This window comes from Periplaneta americana, chromosome 11, assembly GCF_040183065.1.
Source record: "Periplaneta americana isolate PAMFEO1 chromosome 11, P.americana_PAMFEO1_priV1, whole genome shotgun sequence".
Lineage (NCBI taxonomy): Eukaryota > Metazoa > Arthropoda > Insecta > Blattodea > Blattidae > Periplaneta > Periplaneta americana.
The window spans coordinates 83728400-83750262 of record NC_091127.1 but is presented as its reverse complement, the minus strand read 5'-3'; the positions used below and the strand labels follow the sequence as shown (position 1 = coordinate 83750262).

The 21863-nt window shown below is 35.4% G+C and overlaps 1 protein-coding gene across 2 annotated transcripts in view; it reads left to right on the top strand.

Annotated features, from left to right (window-relative positions):
• LOC138709164 (calcium/calmodulin-dependent protein kinase type IV-like) overlaps positions 1-21863 on the top strand; it is a 581667-nt gene that overhangs the window by 540656 nt on the left and 19148 nt on the right. For both annotated transcript variants that reach the window (XM_069839721.1, XM_069839720.1), the window contains 2 exons: positions 17924-18092; positions 19347-19422. In XM_069839721.1, coding sequence (XP_069695822.1) covers positions 17924-18092; positions 19347-19422 — 245 coding nt within the window. The remainder of the gene's footprint in view (positions 1-17923; positions 18093-19346; positions 19423-21863) is intronic.

Below are 21863 nucleotides of genomic sequence, written 5' to 3'. Positions count from 1 at the left end.
ATTTCTTACACCAATGTTAATTATTGTCTCACTAACATTACTTATAAACTTTCATTATTTACTTTCATGTTGTTTTATGGTCTAGATATTAATGTAGTAACTATGTAAACAATTATATTTAATTAGAATTAGAGTCTGGCTGGGCGGAAGAGAAGGCCTACTGGCCTTAGTTCTGCCAGATTAAATACATTTATTATTATTATTATTATTATTATTATTATTATTATTATTATTATTATTATTATTATTATTATACAGCAGAGTCCGTATAGGTCAGTTTCTATCTGATGCTTTTCCAATTCACTGCGGGCTAAAGCAGGGAGATGCACTATCACCTTTACTTTTTAACTTCGCGCTAGAATATGCCATTAGGAAAGTTCAGGATAACAGGCAGGGTTTGGAATTGAACGGGTTACATCAGCTTCTTGTCTATGCGGATGACGTGAATATGTTAGGAGAAAATACACAAACAATTAGGGAAAACACGGAAATTTTACTTGAAGCAAGTAGAGCGATCGGTTTGGAAGTAAATCCCGAAAAGACAAAGTATATGATTATGTCTCGTGACGGGAATATTGTACGAAATGGAAATATAAAAATTGGAAATTTATCCTTCGAAGAGGTGGAAAAATTCAAATATCTTGGAGCAACAGTAACAAATATAAATGACACTCAGGAGGAAATTAAACGCAGAATAAATATGGGAAATGCGTGTTATTATTCGGTTGAGAAGCTCTTATCATCCAGTCTGCTGTCCAAAAATCTGAAAGTTAGAATTTATAAAACAGTTATATTACCGGTTCTTCTGTATGGTTGTGAAACTTGGACTCTCACTCTGAGAGAGGAAGATAGGTTCAGGGTGTTTGAGAATAAGGTGCTTAGGAAAATATTTGGGGCTAAGCGGGATGAAGTTACAGGAGAATGGAGAAAGTTACACAACATAGAACTGCACGCATTGTATTCTTCACCTGACATAATTAGGAACATTAAATCCAGACGTTTGAGATGGGCAGGGCATGTAGCACGTATGGGCGAAACCAGAAATGCATATAGAGCGTTAGTTGGGAGACCGGAGGGAAAAAGACCTTTAGGGAGGCCGAGACGTAGATGGGAAGATAATATTAAGATGGATTTGAGGGAGGTGGGGTATGATGATAGAGACTGGATTAATCTTGCACAGGATAGGTACCGCTGGCGGGCTTATGTGAGAACGGCAATGAACCTTCGGGTTCCTTAAAAGCCATTTGTAAGTATTATTATTATTATTGTTATTATTATTATTATTATTATTATTATTATTATTATTATTATTATTATTATTATTATTATTATTATTATTATTATTTAGGTTACTGGAACTTTCCGGAGTATATGGATGTAGATATTAACAATAAAAGATGGTGTGGGGTCAGAAAAGACCCCAATTAAGTATCTAGGGTTAAGAAAAAGACCATTGGGAAGGCCTAGGCTTAGATATTTGGACAACCTGAAGGAGAACTTTCAAATTTTTAGAAATTTATGATAATTGGAAAATTGTTTGTCAAGACAGGGTGCAGTGGTACTATATTGTAATCTCAGCAGCCAAAAGCTTTTATAGCTTATAAAGCTTTATAATAATAATAATAATAATAATAATAATAATAATAATAATAATAATAATAATAATAATAATAATAATAATAATAATAATAATAATATAATACGCCCATGAAAAATAAAACATCTTTCTTACTTAAAACTAAGTACATAGACCTACTATTATTTTATTTTTAAGTAACGATAAGAGAAGATGAAGATATGGAAAAGAATATAGAGCGTGTGAACAAACGGAATAAGAAACGAAGCTGTGTTGGGAAGAGTGGGTGAAGAAAGAATGACGGCATACGCGAACTTACTCTGCAGAGTCCAAGGACGGAGTTTAGTGTGTTAACAGTAGGCTATATCATTACTTATTTATGATCTGGAATGTACAAGTGTGGTTTTTGGTGGATGGATACAATTTGTTTTGTTTACATTGGGACGCATTCTGAAGGTGAACGGAGTGTAGGTATTCGTACTATGCCAACGCAAGGCGAATGTCTGAAGTTGAAAGTGGAGACAGATTATTACGTAAACAAACTAGAACTAGTGTGCTCGATAAGCAGGTAATTCAATATCAAGTTTGCGGCTTCAAAGGCTCACCGTAACCTTCTCTGCACACCTGATTTGTTTCATAAACACCTGGGAAATTCAGTGTCATGCTCAGGTGAAATGTTTGCTAATATGCAATCTCTATTGTTTAACTTAGTTTCATCTTGCATCAATTGATGCATTATTATTATTATTATTATTATTATTATTATTATTATTATTATTATTATTATTATTATTATTATTATTATTTGGAAAAAGGAAATTGTACCAGAACAATGGAAGGAGTCCATTATCGTACCTATCTTTAAGAAGGGGGCAAGACTACCTGTAGTAACTTTCGAGGAATATCACTTTTGTTGACGTCGTACAAAATTTTGTCCACTATTCTTTTGAGAAGATTAACTCCATATGTAGATGAAATTATTGGGGATCATCAATGTGGTTTTAGGCGTAATAGATCAACTATTGACCAGATATTTTGTATTCGACAGATAATGGAGAAAAAATGGGAGTATAAGGGTACAGTGCATCAGTTATAAATGATATTCGGGAGGAAATTAAACACACAATAAATATGGGAAATGCCTGTTATTATGCGGTTGAGAAACTTTTATCATCCAGTTTGCTGTCGAAAAATCTGAAAGTTAGAATTTATAAAACAGTTATATTACCGGTTGTCCTGTATGGTTGTGAAACTTGGACTCTCACTTTGAGAGAGGAACATAGGTTAAGGATGTTTGAGAATAAGGTGCTTAGGAAAATATTTGGGGCTAAGAGGGATGAAGTTACACGAGAATGGAGAAAGTTACACAACACAGAACTGCACGCATTGTATTCTTCACCTGACATAATTGGGAACATTAAATCCAGACGTTTGAGATGGGCAGGGCATGTAGCACGTATGGGCGAATCCAGAAATGCATATAGAGTGTTAGTTGGGAGGCAGGAGGGAAAAAGACCTTTAGGGAGGCCGAGACGTAGATGGGAAGATAATATTAAAATGGATTTAAGGGAGGTGGGATATGATGATAGAAAATGGATTAATTTTGCTCAGGATAGGGACCAATGGCGGGCTTATGTGAGGGCGGCAATGAACCTGCGGGTTCCTTAAAAGCCAGTAAGTAAGTATTATTATTATTATTATTATTATTATTATTATTATTATTATTATTATTATTATTATTATTATTATATTTCACCCATACCAACAGAAGTGTTTTTCTTCATATTCTTCCTCTTGCTTTCAGGAATTACAGTTTAAAGAATTATAGCTTTTATAAAATTGTACTGACTTAACATTAACTATGTTTTAGTCGCTATACCGTGTGTTTTTGTATGTATAGGACATAGTAATTTAACATACCATAAGAAACCTTTGTATAAAAACAAAGAAAACATAACTTAATCAGTTGAATCATAATTAGAAATTTGCAGGCTTTGACAATATTTGTAAAACAGGAGAACATCAGGCTTTGAGTTAGTAACTATAAAATACTTTCTTGTTTTACAAATTGTCAAAGCTTGCTAATTTCTAAACATGACCATCGAATAAGTTATTTCTTCATTGCCTTTATACATAGGTTTCTTATGGCAATGTTAAATTCCTATGCCCTATACCCATACACATGGTACATTAAATAAAATATAGCAGTAGTATAAAATGCACCATATTTACTTTATAAAATTGATCAATTAGTTGGCAACTATCCTTTTAAGATTGTGTCTCCATATAATTATGTTTAGTTTATTTATTTGTTCATTTATCTGATCTATTTTGGTGCATTCTTTTAGTTCACGTAGGAAATTAATTTTTATCGTTTGGATTCTTCTGTGTTCCCTGTTTAATACCACCTATAATTCATTACTTAATGTGAATAGTGTTGTAGCTATTTTGTTGTAAAATTTCAATTTCATCTCTTCTTGTTTCATATCTTAATGCTATTTTAATGTTGATACATATAACTTGAAGTTTACCTAAATTCTTATTTATGCCGTCATCTTTTCCATAACTAACATCACAGCCCAAGTAGGCCTACTGGAAGTGGGAAACTTGTTCTAAAATTATTGTTTTGCAATATAATTGCTTATCTTATTAGGTATTTTTCTTTAAATGCCTTAACTTTTGTTTTAATCATAGATATCGTAAAATTATAGTGCTTACACATTTGATCGAACATGAACGCAGTTTTTTGCACATCATTTTCACTTTTTTGTAAACCTGTCATACATTAGCAAATAGCAAAATATTAACACTTGTATTTCTAAGTAAATACGAGGGTGGATCGGAAAGTAACGCACAATAACTTTTTTCTGCGTTGGTATTGTGGCTGGGTTATTGACATTTCACCGAGATATACAGCGTATTCCGAATCTCACCGGAACGGTGGACATCAATGACGTCATGCTGCAGCGAAAGGAACAAAACTGCTGGAAGATTCAATGGCTAACATGGCGGCTGTACAAGTTGTCTGTGCTACGTTAGCAAAATTTTGCGAAATTTCCATACTGTCATCTCGTTCAAAGAAAAGAGAGCATCAACAATTTATTTCTTGAACCAGTAGTAATAACTGGTCCGTTGACATGTTCGCTCATAAGCCATTAACATATTGTTTTTACGTTGTGCTAATTACAAACAATACAGCAGAACCAAAGCAGAACACACCGCCATGACACAACAGTGCACGATGTCATTCGTCTGCTAATTCCCGCCCTATACAAGAACCAGTCAGATCACTGATGGATACTGCTACCACCTCTGCAAGCTGATGGAACCGGTGCGACACCGGTGGAGCACAGTGACTTCATCATTGAAATTCGGAACACCGTGATGCCATCAGATTACTCAGCGCTGAGATTCGGAATACGCTCATTGTTTGAAGTTTTCACTGCAGACACAATTTCTTTTGCATGTGCAGCTCTAGCGAGAGAAGCGTGTTACTGTCATCAACTTGTGAAGAGCGGCGAAGTGTTGTGCGATTTTTGTGGGCTAAAGGACATAACCCGAGTGAAATTCACAGGGACATGTGTGGCGTGTACAGGGAAGACTGTATGGACCGTAGCAACATCTCCAGGTGCGCATTCTTCGCAGACGACCGTGAGAATCTTTGTGATCCTCATGATCATCTCTTTCGCAGAAGACAACAAAGGATCTTTGCTTACATCTGAAAGAGAAATAACAGTAGGTAACTTCTAGCTGTTGCACTCCCTGCGGTGGCTGATTGGTCGGACCTTCAGCCAATCATACAGGCGGCCCGGGTTCGAGTCCCAATCAGGTCTGGAGTTTTTCTCGCGGTTCTCTCGTTTCCCCATATTAGGCATCTATATCATTCCATCAACATTTCTTCATTCGTTATCATTACATAACATTCCTCGAACGCCGCCGGCGACGCACGAAGGGGGCTGAGATAGGAACGAGCGGGATGGCTTGTTCGAAACCTGGGTACACAGTGAACCTTAGGCCTGTTACACACTTGAAGAGATCTCGCTAGCGAGAAATGTGTTGCGAGAAAGAGGGTAAGAGCCTTCCTCGACACACTTAGCGAGTTCTCGCTATAACAGATCACACCTCGCTATGATCATTTATGCACTGCCTTCATGCAGAGAGTAATTTTCTGACTATAATAATCACTCGTTGGGGAAAATATTACAGGTTATATGCATTTACGTGTATTGCCGTACTTATGTATAACCTGTAAATATATATTGTACTTTACAAATTATGTACGAACGCTACTATGTTGAATCTGAATATTAGATGATACGGAAATGGAGTTACATGAACATATTTTGTTAATGAAAATTAAAGCCAGAAATATCTGGAAATCACATTGTACCTCACGAAGATAAGGGCGAGTTTTGGACACTTGATTTCGATTTGGATGGTGATAAGTTTAGGTGCTATTTCAGGTTGAATAGATCTCAGTTTTTTTTCATTCATGATATAATAGCAAAGAATCCTCTTTGTTCTGATTAAAGCTATGTAAACTACTAAGACATATAGATACATTATTTCAAATGTTATAATTAATACAGTAAATCTCATCAAAATAAAATATAACCCTATTTATTTTCAGATCATCTGATATTTGTTTCCAGATTTCTTCTTTAAGTTTCTTGTTTTTATAGTTTTCGAAACGAAAATTTACGGTATACTCCCTAAAGATCACCAACACCTGTGAATTGAAATTTCTGAAACAATTCTTCAACAATGGAACAAATTAATTTTCAATTCTCGGAAAACAGTTGCAGTTACACATTTTAAATTTTTAACAGTATTTGTTGACTCTTGACTCTTAACAGAGAAAGCTTACAGTGTTGGTTCAAGTAATTATCTCAAAAAGATCAATCATTACCTTAGATATTTATATCACAAGTATTTTCGTTATAACAACAACAACATTTACTGGCGTAGTATACAAGGGAATGAATGCAATGCGCGCTGCACAATTTATTGATATGAATTTTGAACTAATAACTATTTTATGCGATGGGACTGAGGCACATTTGCATGAAGGGAATACTGTACAGTAGATGCAGCTAGAACAGAAACCTCTCACAGCATTTTGAGATATGATATGATATGATATGATATGATATGATATGATATGATATGATATGATATGATATGATATGATATGATATGATATGATATGATATGATATGATATGATATGATATGATATATGACATGACATGATATATGATATGATATGATATATGATATGATATGATATATGATATGATATGGTATGATATGATATGATATGATATGATATGATATGATATGATATGATATATTATATATGATATATGATATATGATGAGATGAGATGAGATATGATATGATATATGATATGATATGATATATGATATGATATGATATGATATGATATGATATGATATGATATGATATGATATGATATGATATGATATGATATGATGTATATTTATTTCTTCACAGCACTTCTTTACATGTAATGGTGTACCTCACATTTCTGTATCCGGTGCCACCATTAACATATTATTGCAATAACACACTATTTGCAGTACACGTCTACACACATACTCTCAATTCCGCTATGTACCTTTTTTATTACTTGGTCAATCTCCCCTTCAGTATTTCCCTACATTTCATTTGCTATTCTCTATTTGTTCATTAATCCTAATATATCTAATATTATATACTCCTTTCACACCCCCCTTTTCCTCTAATTACTATTCACTAAAATCTCAATTTCAATTTTTCTCTATAAATTATCATATTGAATTATTTGCCTATTTGTTCTTTGACCTTTTATTCAATTACTGTTCCAACATTCAAATGTTAGTACTAATTTTTGCGCTCACTTTCATTTTCACGCTATTCTGCTTACACCTAATCCATTGTCACTATTCTCACTTCCTATAAATACTTATATTTTATTTTACACATCTGCTTATACACTTTCTCTCTCCCCTATACTTCTCGATCTTTTCCAGTTTCACTATACTTGCACTTTTTGATCACAACCCCACTTTTTTTTACACATATCAAATATCTCTGCTAAATCCTCAACTGTCGCAAATTCTGACCTTTCTTTACTGTTCGTCTCTGCCTTATTTCTGACTTTGTCTTTCTTTCTATTTACTTCTTCTTCTATTCCTCTTTTATTTCCCCCCCACGCTTTCACTTTCACATACTAGATTTCCACTTACACTTGCACCCTTATTCTGTACACTACTTTCTTCCCTATCACTTCCTGACTTTTGGTTTCTCTTTTTATCACCCCTCGCCTTTTTTCTAGCACCCGTGTTGTTTGTTCCGTTATTGTCAGCATTCCTTCTGGAGTGCGCTAACCTTACCGCCATCGTATGGCGACTAGGAATCCACGTACGTTGCACGCTCACGTTACTGTTTTCTTCTCCTGTCACACAGCAATTTACACATTCGACATTTTGCACTTTGGACATTTTACACATTGGACATTTTGCTTAAAGAATAATATATTTTTCTTGGGAGAGATTTATGATGGACACTATTGCTTTCGACATTTTTGTATTGGACATTTTACACATTGGAAATTTTGCACTTTGGACATTTTTGTATTGGACATTTTGCACTTTGGACATTTTTATATTGGACATTTTACGCATTGGACATTTTTCTTAAAGAATAATACATTTTTCTTCGGAGAGTTTTGTGTTAGACACTATTGCTTTGGACATATTGCACTTTGGACATTTTTGTATTGGACATTATTGCTTTGGACATTTTACACATTGAAAATTTTGCTTAAAGAATAATATTGCTTTGGACATTATTGTTTTTGACATTTTACACATTGAACATTTTGCACTTTGGACATTTTTGTATTGGAAATTATTGCTTTGGACATTTTACACATTGCACATTTTGCTTAAAGAATAATACATTTTTCTTCGGAGAGTTTTGTGTTGGACACTATTGCTTTGGACATTTTTGCATTGGACATTGTTTTTGACATTTTACACATTAAACATTTTGTACTTTGGACATTTTGTATTGGACATTTTGCACTTTGGACATTTTTGTACTGTACATTATTGCTTTGGATATTTTACACATTGAACATTTCGCTTAAAGAATAATACATTTTTCTTCAGAGAGTTTTGTATTGGACACTGTTGCTTTGGAATTTTGCACTTTGGACATTGGTTTGGACATTTTACACATTGGACATTTTGCACTTGGGACATTATTGTTTTGGACATTTTTGTATTGGACATTATTGTTTTTGACATTTTACGCATTGGACATTTTGAACTTTGGACATTTTGAAATAACTACTGAAGTTGGACATTTTGCACTTTGGACATTTTTGTATTGGACATTTTGCCCTTTGGACATTTTTACACTTTGGACATTTTGCTTCGAACCTGTAACGGCTCATGATCGGACATCCAGAGCACAAATACACAAGATAATGCGTAAATCAGTTATGCCTGATTGAATTGAATAAATCTCACAAAATCTGACGGGAATCAAATGTGATCCCGTTGGTGATAAGTCATCAGTTACTACAATGAGCTACAACTACAATACACTTGAGATAAAAAAAAAATACGAAGAGCAAGGAGAAGAAAATGTATAAATAAACATGGGGAAAGATGAAAGAGAGACGTCCACACCTGTGGAGTAACGGCTGCGAAACCAGGTGGCCCGGGTTCGATTCCCGGTCGGGGCAAGTTATCTGGTTGAGGTTTTTTCCGGGGTTTTTCCTCAACCCAATACGAGCAAATGCTGGATAACTTTAGGTGCTGGATCCCGGACTCATTTCACCGGCATTATCACCTTCATATCATTCAGACGCTAAATAACCTAGATGTTGATACAGCGTCGTAAAATAACCCAATTAAAAAAATATGAAAGAGAAGACAAAAAAATAACTTCTTACTTTATTTTACTCTATTGCTACAACCGCTACTGGCGAAAATGCTATATGTTACTAATATCGAATTCTGCATGTTTAATGGAAGAACTGCTCAGTGGCTACAACGTTGACTTTCACCCAGGAAATCCGAGTTGAAATCCCGGGGAGTCCAACTGGAATTTTTGCGGAACACTCTTGTCGTCCCTGCTATTATTCCAACATTTCTCTTAGTAGTAATCATTACCATTATCAATTATTACCACTGTATACGATATAGATTCACCTGCACTCGCTTTTCTTAGGGTTCTTTCATTTTCTCTCATAAGTCCACCCACACATTCTCCACAATCCCGATCATTAACATCTCCCGTTTGAATATAGCCTACTATTAGAGACCTGCAAAATAGCGCTTACAACCGGTTTAGATTCGACTGGTCGGAGCTACAACCGGCTAGATTGAACATCAGACCGGATATTCGGTTGTCGCCGATTACGCCTGATGTATTGCAGACTAGACAGAACACCAGGAGCACTTACATTAAACTGGCATTTTTCGAATACACAACCAGAGTACCGGTAACAAATGAAGGAAATTTACATTGTTTTATTGAAAAAAAAGGTGTTTTTCCAAGTACTCCTACTATTGATTCGACACTATAACATATATTTTCTTTATTATTCTGAACTTGCAGTAACTTCATAAGTACGGTATCGTTTATATTTTAAACTTTTACAGTTTTACTAATAAAAGTTGCTTATAGATATGTTAAACAATGGTACCCTATAATTTTACACAGAACAAGACGTGCATAAGCCGGTACATTTTTCTTATCAATAAACGCTATATAGTTGGCGTTTTGCTATACCAGTGTTAAACAGTATACGTCACAACTTCATCATTTGATTACGTCGTAACTCTTTCTCGTCACATATTGACTAAATCTTGTTCAATTTGTATAACCCGATAATCGATATTACATAAGTGTTTACTGTTCATGTAAGATCGCGGATTCTTTAGAGCACAAATCTCACACAGAAAGAAAGAAATCCGAAGGGGGAAGAAAATGCGATCTCCAAATAACACCAGGTGCATTTCATAATACAATAACTCTTTAACATTTTCTGAGTACGGTATACAAACGGAGTAATAATATTGAAGGATATTTATTTTGTTTAATTACAAAATTATGTTTGCTTGAAATAGAAATACAAATAATTTGACAATTTAATACATTTATTTTTGTATTTCGAACTTGCAGTAATTTGATTAGTAACACATAAATTAACAATAGACACAGTGGCATCGAAGGAAATAGACGTAATGTATAATGTGAAATATACAGTATTCAAAAATATAATTACAATGCATTATGAAACAAAATAGGAAATAAGTACATACAGTCCATTATAATGTTTTTACTTAAAACTAAAACAAATGTATAGGCCTATCTGTAAAACAATAGTTGCATGCTTTTTAATTATTCTAAACAGTTGCAATATTATTTATTAAGAAATAAATTTAAAAAGATAAACAGTAATGCTATTTTTAACAATACGATTACTTTGGCTCTTAATGGTTGTCGTTCTGTACAAAATAAGTATAATTTACACATTTCTAAACTACGAATAACAAAAGAATACCAAGTTTTAGAAACAAATCATTCTGTATAGAAAAGATCTACTTCAGAGAAAACAAGTGTCATTCAAAGAACTATTTTATGCACACATGTGCTAATATTAACTATTTGATGTTCACAATTATTATTAGGGCCTATTATCATAGACTACATGGTCAGAGTTGACTTCTTTTGTTTATTTATTAATAAATCTGTTTTACTGAAGTTACGCTCGGTGGAAACACTTATTCATAGAATGGCCAATATTCGTTTCACAAGTGTTGCTAGAGAGGCTAGAGTTGTTTGGTCATCTTTCCACCAATTTAGTATGTAGAATATGAAGTAAGCATAATGCATAATGTGAGATATAATAAGTAAATAAATCCAATAGAATTACAATTAATCACAAAACATAAAATTAAATAATTATACACATTTCATTATAACTCTAAATGCATTCCTCCAAAACAGTAGCTATTCATATACAGGCTACAAGTGAAATAACCCTGCAGATTGAACTGGACGATAAGGTTCACTTAAATGAATAAAAAATCTATATTACGTTTTGTGTTTAAATGCACGGTTATTAGAAAATTGAGTTGGAAGTTTCAGCAGTCTGGCAACATCGCCGCTAATTGCACACTGCTTTTTCTTCTGTAATATAGAATGATGTAAGACGTCAACGAACTCAGGTCTGTCTCCCTAGGTCAAGCATGTCAAAGTGGGCCATAGATAATATTTGTCATAGTTGTGGTTCGACTTTTCTACAATGGCCAGATGATTGACAACTCAGCTGAGAGTTCGATTGCTCGAAAATTAGTTGCTAGACTCTTGTCATAGTAAACATACTAAAAGCATTGGTTGTAGTCTGTTTCAGAAGATATAAGTTCTTTTTGTTTTAGTTTTATTATTTATTGAGTTTACTGTTTTTAAGTGTGTCATTATTGTAATATTATAATTCAGTTTTCTAGTGTAAGCAAAAATTACAACCTTGGTAATATGTGGATACCGAAAGTTTTTTTCTGCAATTTACGCTTTACAAAGTTTGTAGTTTCACGCTGCATGCTGTTTGTTCCTCTTGACGATATGCAGCTATAATATCTGGATGGTTCACTGTGATCTTCCTTTTATACGCCAGAGCCGTCCACCCACAGAGAGATCGAATCAACTCGAATATTCGTTAAACCGAATACTGAGGCAGTACGCAAGCAGATGAGCTTCGCATACTGCCTATAACGCCAGGCATTCAATAGCACTATGTAATGTTCTTCTTTTATAATCGGTTTTGCAGGACTCTACTACCTATATCCCTGTGTACTATTATAGTGCGTTTCACGAATAGAGAGGGTTGCCTCGCCAGGTTTTTAAATCAGTAGCAGGTCAATTTTCCAGGAAGGCAAGAGGACTACCGAACGTTTCAAAAGAAACTTCATAATCCTAGTAGAATACTCGTGTATTTATCATGTATTGCGTCATCCATAACAATCATAGAATTCGATGGAATATTAGGTAAAAGCTGCTCCTGAAAGCGTGTTTTTAAACGGTCGCTCTCCAGTTCTTCGTAACAATCCTTAGTTGAACGCGATTTGAACACCAATAACCCATTTTTTTACAAATCCCTGTCCACTAAAGGCATGGAGTACTATAATCTTGGAATCTTTACCAATCGGCGCACGCGGAACTGGGCCGTCATCACTCATTGTCCATAGTTTATCTTTTGTCATATTCACATTTATCCATGTTTCGTCGAGAGACGTTCGGTTAATCTTATGTCTATTTGAACAAAGAAACTTATTATACAACGCTACTATGTCTTGACGTTCCATCAAATATTTTCGCGCCATGTTATTTTTCTTATAGCGGAATCCAATGTTTCAGAGAGATGAACGAGACGCAGAGTTGGCCTGGGTAGCGTAGTCGGTATAGCGCTGGGTTTCTGTGCTCGAGGTTGCGGGTTCGATCCCGGCCCAGGTCGATGGCATTTAAGTGTGCTTAAATGCGTTAGACTCATATCAGTAGATTTACTGGCATGTAAAAGAACTCCTGCGGGACAAAATTCCAGCACACCGGCGACGCTGATATAACCTCGGCAGTTGCGAGCGTCGTTAAAACCATAATTTAAAAAACATAATTTTTTCGAGAGGGTCACTGCTAATAGATGATTGGAAGTTTCAAAAAGTTACTGAATTTAAATACCTAGGAAGTATAATTAATGAAACAGGCTTATTTGGGAAAGAAATTGAACACAGACTCATTACGGCAAATACCTAAATGTTATTACTCCCTTCATAAATTGCTTAGTTCCAAACTCCTTTCTAGATTATCAAAATTAAAATGCTATAAAGCAATAATCCTACAAAATCTCCTATATTGCTGCGAAACTTGGATATTAACAAAAAAACAAAAAAAAAAAAAACAAAAAAACAACAACAAAATCCCTTTTTACTTTTCAGAACAAAATCTTGAGGAAGATTCTTGGTCCCATTCAAGAAAATAACATATGGAGAATTTTGAATAACAAGGAATTAAGGGATATTTATAAAGATCCGGACATAATAGCCTTAATAAAAAGTCGAAGACTACGTTGGCTTGGACACGTTCTACGGCGTGATGACTCTTTTCTACGTACAGCTTTCGACTATTCTCCAAGATGTAAGAGACCTCTCGGTAGACCTCGTCTCCGTTGGCAGGACCAAGTATATGATAATCTTTGTACAGTGGGAGGACGACAAGAAGATGCAGAGAACAGAGATGAATGGCGATATATCGTGAATGAGGCTAAAAACCTCTTAGGTTTTGAAATGCCCTAATTTGAATTGAATTGAATTTTTTTCGAGACAAAGGGAAACAACTTCTCTTTGGCTGTTTTTCATACGTCATTCAAACTTGGAATGTAACCTTCTCCACACAAATTTAAAATATTTGTTCTTAATGCATCACTATCGAAATTAGTTATATTATTTTCAGAACAATCCCGCTGACGTTTTTTTCGTTGGAATTTTCAATTCGTCTGTTTGTTTCTCCAAGAATTCTACTTTTCACTAATTTCAGTCGCTGTAATAGTTCTTTCATACACTTAGTCACGGATATCATAGGTTTACCGTACCTCTCATCGTTATATTCTTTCTGAAAATACTCAAAAACCCGGTATGTAAGTTCTTTATTTTCGGAACGAATATGGTTCCCTCTTCTACCAATGAAATGACACTACAATAAGCACAACATAAAACTTACACTTTAAATTGTCATTGTACACGAAATCACGATTCACATCAAACTGCTTGAAATAGCAAACTGGTTATGACTGTAGCATCTATATGCAATAGGAACTACATAAACATCGACTTTATATTTTCAACCCTCCCTATATCTGCATCAGAAACAGTAACGTCCTATAGGTTTTCCAGGAAAATGGTCAAGTAGCCTCTAATGCTATTGAGGTCAACTTGCTCTATTCGTGAAACGCACTATAGTGCTGACTTATATACTTGTGATAGGCCTATAGTATATCCAAAGTCAGATATTTAGCGGTGATGACGGTTCTAGACGATTCGAAGATCCTGAGAAACGGAAGACTATTTCCAGAGGTCTCAACAATTCAGGAGATTGAGGTACGGAAGACCGTCATCTGGAAATGGCATTACAGATATAGAAGGCTGGAGAGAAACGCATGATAGGTCTGATAGAGGAGCCACCTGAACCAGATGCACACAACTGGCACGCAACTCATTCCACAGGGTTGTACGATAAGCTTACTTGGGCCAGAGTAGACCTACATAATCGATGGCTCTATCTCTATGTGTAACGTCATAAGTCGCAAATACCCAGTGTTAAAAGTAAATATAAATATACGTTGCTGGTGTTCCTGATACATTTTAAGGTGCTGAAATAGGTACAGTATTGGCAAAAAACCGGACCGACCCTTGTAGCTGATTTCAGAGCCTTGTTCACTCAAGAGCACGATAGACCGGTAACTAAGACTTTCGTTGTTCCTTATTCAAATTTATTGCCAATGCTTTTCGATTGCTGGTAAAATTCATGTTCTGGGAATAATAAGTTAATTAAGTAGTAAAATATCGTTATAATCGAAATAAATTTGAATAAGGAACAAAACAAAAAAAGGTTTCCTTCCCAGGCAGGATTCGAACCACGAAAGTCTTAGTTACTAGTCTATCGTCCTCTGGAGTGAACAAGGCTCTGAAATCAGCTACAAGGGTCGGTCCGGTTTTTTTTTTTTTGCCACTACTGTACATTAAAGTTCACACAAAAATAAAAGTAGAAGTAGAAATTAAAAGAGAAGAAACAAACCATGACATTGCAATACGACAAAGTAATTGAGTTTTACTTAATTTAGTGATGAATTCCCGATTGGGTCATAGATTTCCGCCATTGATTTAAGCCAGCGAAGTCTAAACTCTACTCTTCAGAGCTAATAACGTCACTTTACCTCACCTCCTTTGCTTTGATGTCATGAGAGTGCATGAATCTCTTCCCCTCCTATCACTCTGAGACAGCTGGTTATAATGGCACGTTTCAAGGTATCCAAACATTTCCTATTCCACAAAGAGATGAGGAAGAATATTTTTATGTTGAAGAGGAAATCAAAGTGAAGTGTCTTATTTGCAAAAAAATATTTATAAACGATATAATATTAAACAACACTGAAAAATACCATCATACTGATTATGACAAACGCATTCTATCATGTACGCAATCAGTAACATCACTTATTAGTTTTTTAATTTGAATATAACTCCGCACGATCTACAAATGGAACTAGTTATTTTGCAGAATTCAATAGCCGTAAAATGTTCTCAGAAGGAAGGGTGGGACTTATTGAAATCTTTGCCCAGTGAAACATTTTCGTGATTGTGAAGGTTTGCTGCAAATTTAATGGCAATCTTTGGATCGACATACAGTATATCTGTGAGCAGATGTTCTCGAAAAAGAATCACATAAAGCCAATGTAATAATACAGTAGACTACGGCACGATCATTTGTCTAATTTTTACGACTCAGTAAATCGTCCTTTGTGGCAAACATTGATGAGCTCGTTAAAAGTAAACAGTGGTACAGAAGTAACTAATAGGAAAGGTGCTTAACGAGCATAATTGTTTGATTTTTTTTTTTCATAGACACAAACTCCAACTTTTTAATTCAACACTCTTGTTAGGCCTATACAGTAATTCTGATCTTTATGAAGTTCTCTAGCAGAGGTAGTTCCGTCTTTTAGTCCTGTTCATATATTTTTATGACAAATGAAAAAAAAAAAAAAAAAAACAAACAGATTTCCTTGAAAAACGGTATGCTCATTCATTGTTTTCTGTCCAAGGCAAGACTTTCACTGTAAACCCAGGAAAGTAGAAAATAGATCGGAATCTTCCCTATTTTCTGCCTTCTTTTTAAGTCTTCGTATATGATCCGTACATCTTGATGTCACCTATCATCTGATATTTTCTCCTGCTCTGAAATTTTCTCTTGTTCATTGTTCCTTCGAGTGCATCCTTTAGTACTGTTCTCCAACCAGGAGATCAACCGTGAAAGGAAAGTGCTTACTATTGCGTCATCTATTGGAGCGAAGTAGATAGATAATATTATCGTTATAACGTCAGTTTAAAAACCATGCGCTCTCCTGCATATGTTATTTCCTATATGGAGGGATTAAAAGACCAGGGGTGGTATTCATAGACATTTCGCAGCACGCGCTACGAGCGTACTAAGCTAGCCCCGGCTATCCACTGCTTACTAGTACAGAATTCAAATCATATCCTATCGCTAATACTGGTTTATGAATACGAAAAACGCTGATAATCCACCGAAGACCCGCGCTCAATATGTCTATGAATACGGTCCCAGGAGATTAACAGTGATCTAATTTTGTAACTAGGGTAGTATAAATATGTGTGTAACAATGTTATTGTTTGTGCTGTGAGAGCGAGCCAATATAGATACGAGTACCCATGTGTGTGACCTTATGACATCTTATGACATCAACATTCATTCACAGCATTACCCTGCTCCATTTCATTCCGCAAAGACTTTCTCGTGGTTGGAGCACAGTAGGCAGTTTCTTCTCAACCATAGACCTAGCCAATTTCTTTTCCTCTTCCTGATCAGTTTCAGCATCATTCTTTCTTCACCCACTCTTTCCAACACAGCTTCATTTTTTATTCTGTCTGTCCATTTCACATGCTCCATTCTTCTCTTTATCCACATTTCAAATGCTTTCAATCCTTCTCTTCATGTAATGTCCATGTTTCTGCCCCTATACAATGCCACACTCCACACACAGCACTTCACTAGTTTCTTCTTTAGTTCCTTTTCCAGAGGTCCGCAGAAGATGCTTCTTTTCCTATTAAAAGCTTCCTTTTGACTTCCTGGCAGCAGCTCGTGTTACTGCTTACTGCTTATAGTACACCCCAAATATTTGAAGCTGTCTACTTACTTTACTGTCTCATTTAAAATTCGCACCTTCTTTATTTTTCTTCCTATGACCATGGCCTTCGTCTTATTTGCATTTATCTTCATCCCATACTTCTCACAGCTGTCATTTAGCTCCAGTAACATATCCCTTAGTATCATCTTCTCTTCTCCTAACAATGCACTTTAGTCTATCCTCCATGTTCTTCACTAAATCCTCCAAGTAGATGTTGAACAGGGTAGGTGATAAAGGGCATTCTTGTCGTACCTCTCTCCCTATTCCACTTCCCTCTGACATTTCTTCTCCTATTCTGACTTTGAACTAAACAGTAAGTATTTAAATTGTACAGTAATTATGTTTTTGCAGTACCTACATTCACACGGAGTGGTACACCGGGATTTGAAGCCAGAGAATCTTCTGTATGAATCGGAGCATGAAGACACTCATCTCAAACTGGCAGACTTTGGTCTGAGCAAAATGCTGCATCGAGGAGACTTCACCATGAACACACTTTGCGGCACTATAGGCTACTGTGGTGAGTCCAGACAACATTCCAATGTGTTTATTGATCAATTAAATTCACAGAATTCCGCTGATTTACTTAACAACCTATGACTATGGTTTTGTTTTACAAAATTAGTTGTTTAAATACAAAATGCGATTTAATTTGTTGTTATTTTCATACTGAATACAGGCTGATTAACCACTACCGCAGTTTTTAAACTAACCTTTCATTTTATTGATGACGATTAGTGGTTTAAATTATACTACAGTGAAATATTTAATTTACCTTATTTGAATGCGATCATGGTAGGCTTAAGTATTTCTATATTCACAGCTGTCAATCTTCTTCTTCTGTCACTCACTATCAGGTTTTACTTTGAAAACTATCTTTCTGTGTCGATATTAGGGGAAGGATATCATACTCCTTAGGGCGGCAATTTTGTAATCGTTGTGTTATGAATGACCATGAGACATAGTTGCATTCGACTTAGAACATTAATGGGTAACTCGTATTGTAAACAGAGTAGTTAGTATGAGTATCTGCATACAAAGCAATTAAGGTAGCAGGAGAAACTTAGCTCTCTGAGAGAGGCTGTTCCCCAACGCTGATTTAGAAGTTCATCACATTGACATCAACACAACCATTCTTTGCAACTTCACCAAATTACGGGAAGAGATGTGGGCTTCCAAGAAGCATTGAGGTTCTAGTTCTGGTTCCTGTATAAATGGCACAATTTTCTTTATCGCCAGAAATTCATTTGAAGTTGCGCTTTTTGTAGCATTCCCAGGATCAAATATTGCTCCTACAGATTTAACAATTTTCATAGCTGGATCAGACATTTTCATTGCTTTTAATTTAATCAGTGCTGACTGGGCTGAATGCGTGAGTTTTGTTTCCCCTTCTGCCTTAAGTTTTGTTGGAAGCTTGTCTGACTCTTTTGATACTTTTGTGGTAAAGATACTATAATAGATAAATTTCAGTTTTGATTTTAATATCATTCACCTTTCCTGCAAAAAGGCGAATGATATAGTACATTGAGCTTTCTAAGAAAGTACTTTCTGTGTTGTATGCACAGAATTTCAACAAATAAAGTGCAGTAGTAAATGTTTTACGGTGTTTTTATTTTATCCATACCCAAACGGACCACCCTGTAAATTCTTCTTTCAGACATTTTACATTTGTTCAGATGGTAGTAGTAATGGTATTGGTAAGGAACAATATCTTTAACATTTAAGGTTCTGTGTAATCACTGTTCACAAATTAAACTTATGTTCTTTTTTTCAGCTCCTGAAATACTGCTGAACAAAGAATATGATGCTTCTGTTGACCTTTGGAGCTTAGGAGTTGTTACTTACATTATGTAAGTTTCTAATGTACTGTTTTAATGTAAATGTTTTATTATATACCTATGTATATAGACATAGAGGGCCGGCTTTAAGCCGATTGGGCCAATATATCCCAATTGGGCCCTGCATCTAAGGGACCCCGCACTAGGATAATCCACTTCAATCATATCGTCGTTCCAATGGTAAAGTTGCGAAACTGCAAAATCACAATTTTACAGTATGGGCAAAAAACACTTTTAATTGCATATTAAAAATCAGGTTTCATAGCTTTTCAGTTGAAACCAACGCAAGATAAACTATTTTTTCGACCTCTTTATAATGATATCACTTAGTGTAACCAATTATGAGAGCTTACGCCCTAAAAAGCAGATTCGCAACTTTACTAATGTGGCAGACGATACCTGTACATGTAATAGTAAATTTGCGAATATGTTTTAAGACTGTTGTGTTTATTATAGCTATGAAAAACATAAAAGGCTTTAATTCCAATACACATTTCACTTAAAATTAGTGACCTATAATAATAATAATAATAATAATAATAATAATAATAATAATAATAATAATAATCCGTGGCACTACAGCCGGTGAAGGGCCTAGACCGACCAGTCGGCTGCTGGCCTCACGCCCACATGTCGAAGCAGAGGTGGACGATCATCCAACCAGAATGGAGGTATCGTGTGGTTAGCACGATGATCCCCCAGCCGTTAAAAATAATAATAATAATAATAATAATAATAATAATAATAATAATAACAACAGCTTTACTCTTAACCAGAACAGTAATATAATATTATTACAAGTGCAAAATATATTTTTATATGGCATGAAAATGTCTTAAGCTATCTATAGTGGAAAACACGGTCACTTGTCACTGTCAGATTCTTCCAACGCATCAGGTACAGGCAAGACATCACGGGCATCAGACGATGATGGTAAATTTGCGTAGAAGGCATGATAATTTCTTGGAATGAGCAAATCTGTGCATTATTTTATCAGATCCCTTTTCTCCGCAGCAGAGATGTTGAATCTGCTGGAGTATGGATGTACAGACTGTGATGATTGTGGACGGCCCCTTCTCCTCACAAATGCCAATTCTTGAAACTCCTGAGCTGTGTTGTCAGTTTTTATGAATACTGTATCTGTTTTTTTCCTTTCGATCCTGCAGCCAAACTGCATCACGGAAATTCACTTTTTCTCTTGCATATGAGGAATTACGCCACTGAAAATATTCTTTGGTACTATTGAAGTCTTCAAAGTCGTCATGCAGAAGGGTTGACACTTCATAAGATTGTAGATTTGCGCGAGCTGTTCTCATCACTTGCGCTCATCCATCTGGAGTATAAATAGGGATAGCTTTTGAATTCTGTTCAATTTTTTAATGAGTGGAGTCACATTCCATTTGGCTGTGGCCAGGTTAAAAAAATGCATGGTCAATAAGCTGTATGGTTGAATGATTTCTTAGAACATGAAGAGACATGCTAGCAAAAGTGGCATTTTTCTGCTGCCCAGCATAGCTATCAGACATCATCCTAACATGTTGTATTCCACGTTTAGCCATCAAGTATTTGTAAATGCAAGTGGAGATTTCTATACTTCTGTCTCATCCCAAGCAAATCAGTTCACGTCTTGATGTCCAAGATTGTACATGGTGAGATTGTAGACGGCAAGTTTTCTCACATAGAAAAATGGTCCAGCTGCTCCTTTGGGAGTGTTGAGAACTGCTTGTAAATCAAAGTTGAATGAAATTACTTTAGAATAATTTTTGGCAGCTACCTTGTCTTCGTTCCTGTGTACATGAGCAGCTTCTTTGCGTCCCAAATGCTTCAAGGAAGGTGTTTCGTCATAATTTTGGCCTGTCTCAGATATAATTTATTTGTGTGCGACACATTGCTTGCATAGGTCTCTCTTTGGCTTATGGAAATGCAGCTTGTATTCTCGAAAAATTTGCCGGTACTTTTTCGTTCCAACTGGTTTCTTTCCAGCTTCGTCACACTTTGATTTGTACATGCTGTACATAGTTGATACATTGAGCGAAGAATCTAGATACTTGTACTCTGATGCCTTGCGACAGTAATGTGGCTCCATGGATGGGAAGGACAGAATATGAGTTCTAATCAACTGTTCATCATCATTCTTATAAATAGATTTCTTGCTCTAATTAGTGCAAAAGATGTGAACTGGATACCTTCCCTAATTAGAAAAAAGTACTACCGTGTTACACACTACTATCAATCTGTTTGAATTAAAATGTCTCTGATAATAATTCGTTCGCAAATTTACTGTGGTCAGTCTCCGTAATAATCTGGCGAAAGCTTCTGTGGTAAAGATGCGAAACTGACTATTCGCAAATTTACCATGGTTGAAGTTCCTTGCTTTCACAGTTTCGCAAAACTGTTATTGACGATTCCAGGAACAGTTATTTTTATATACTTTCGAAAATTTACCAAAGTGT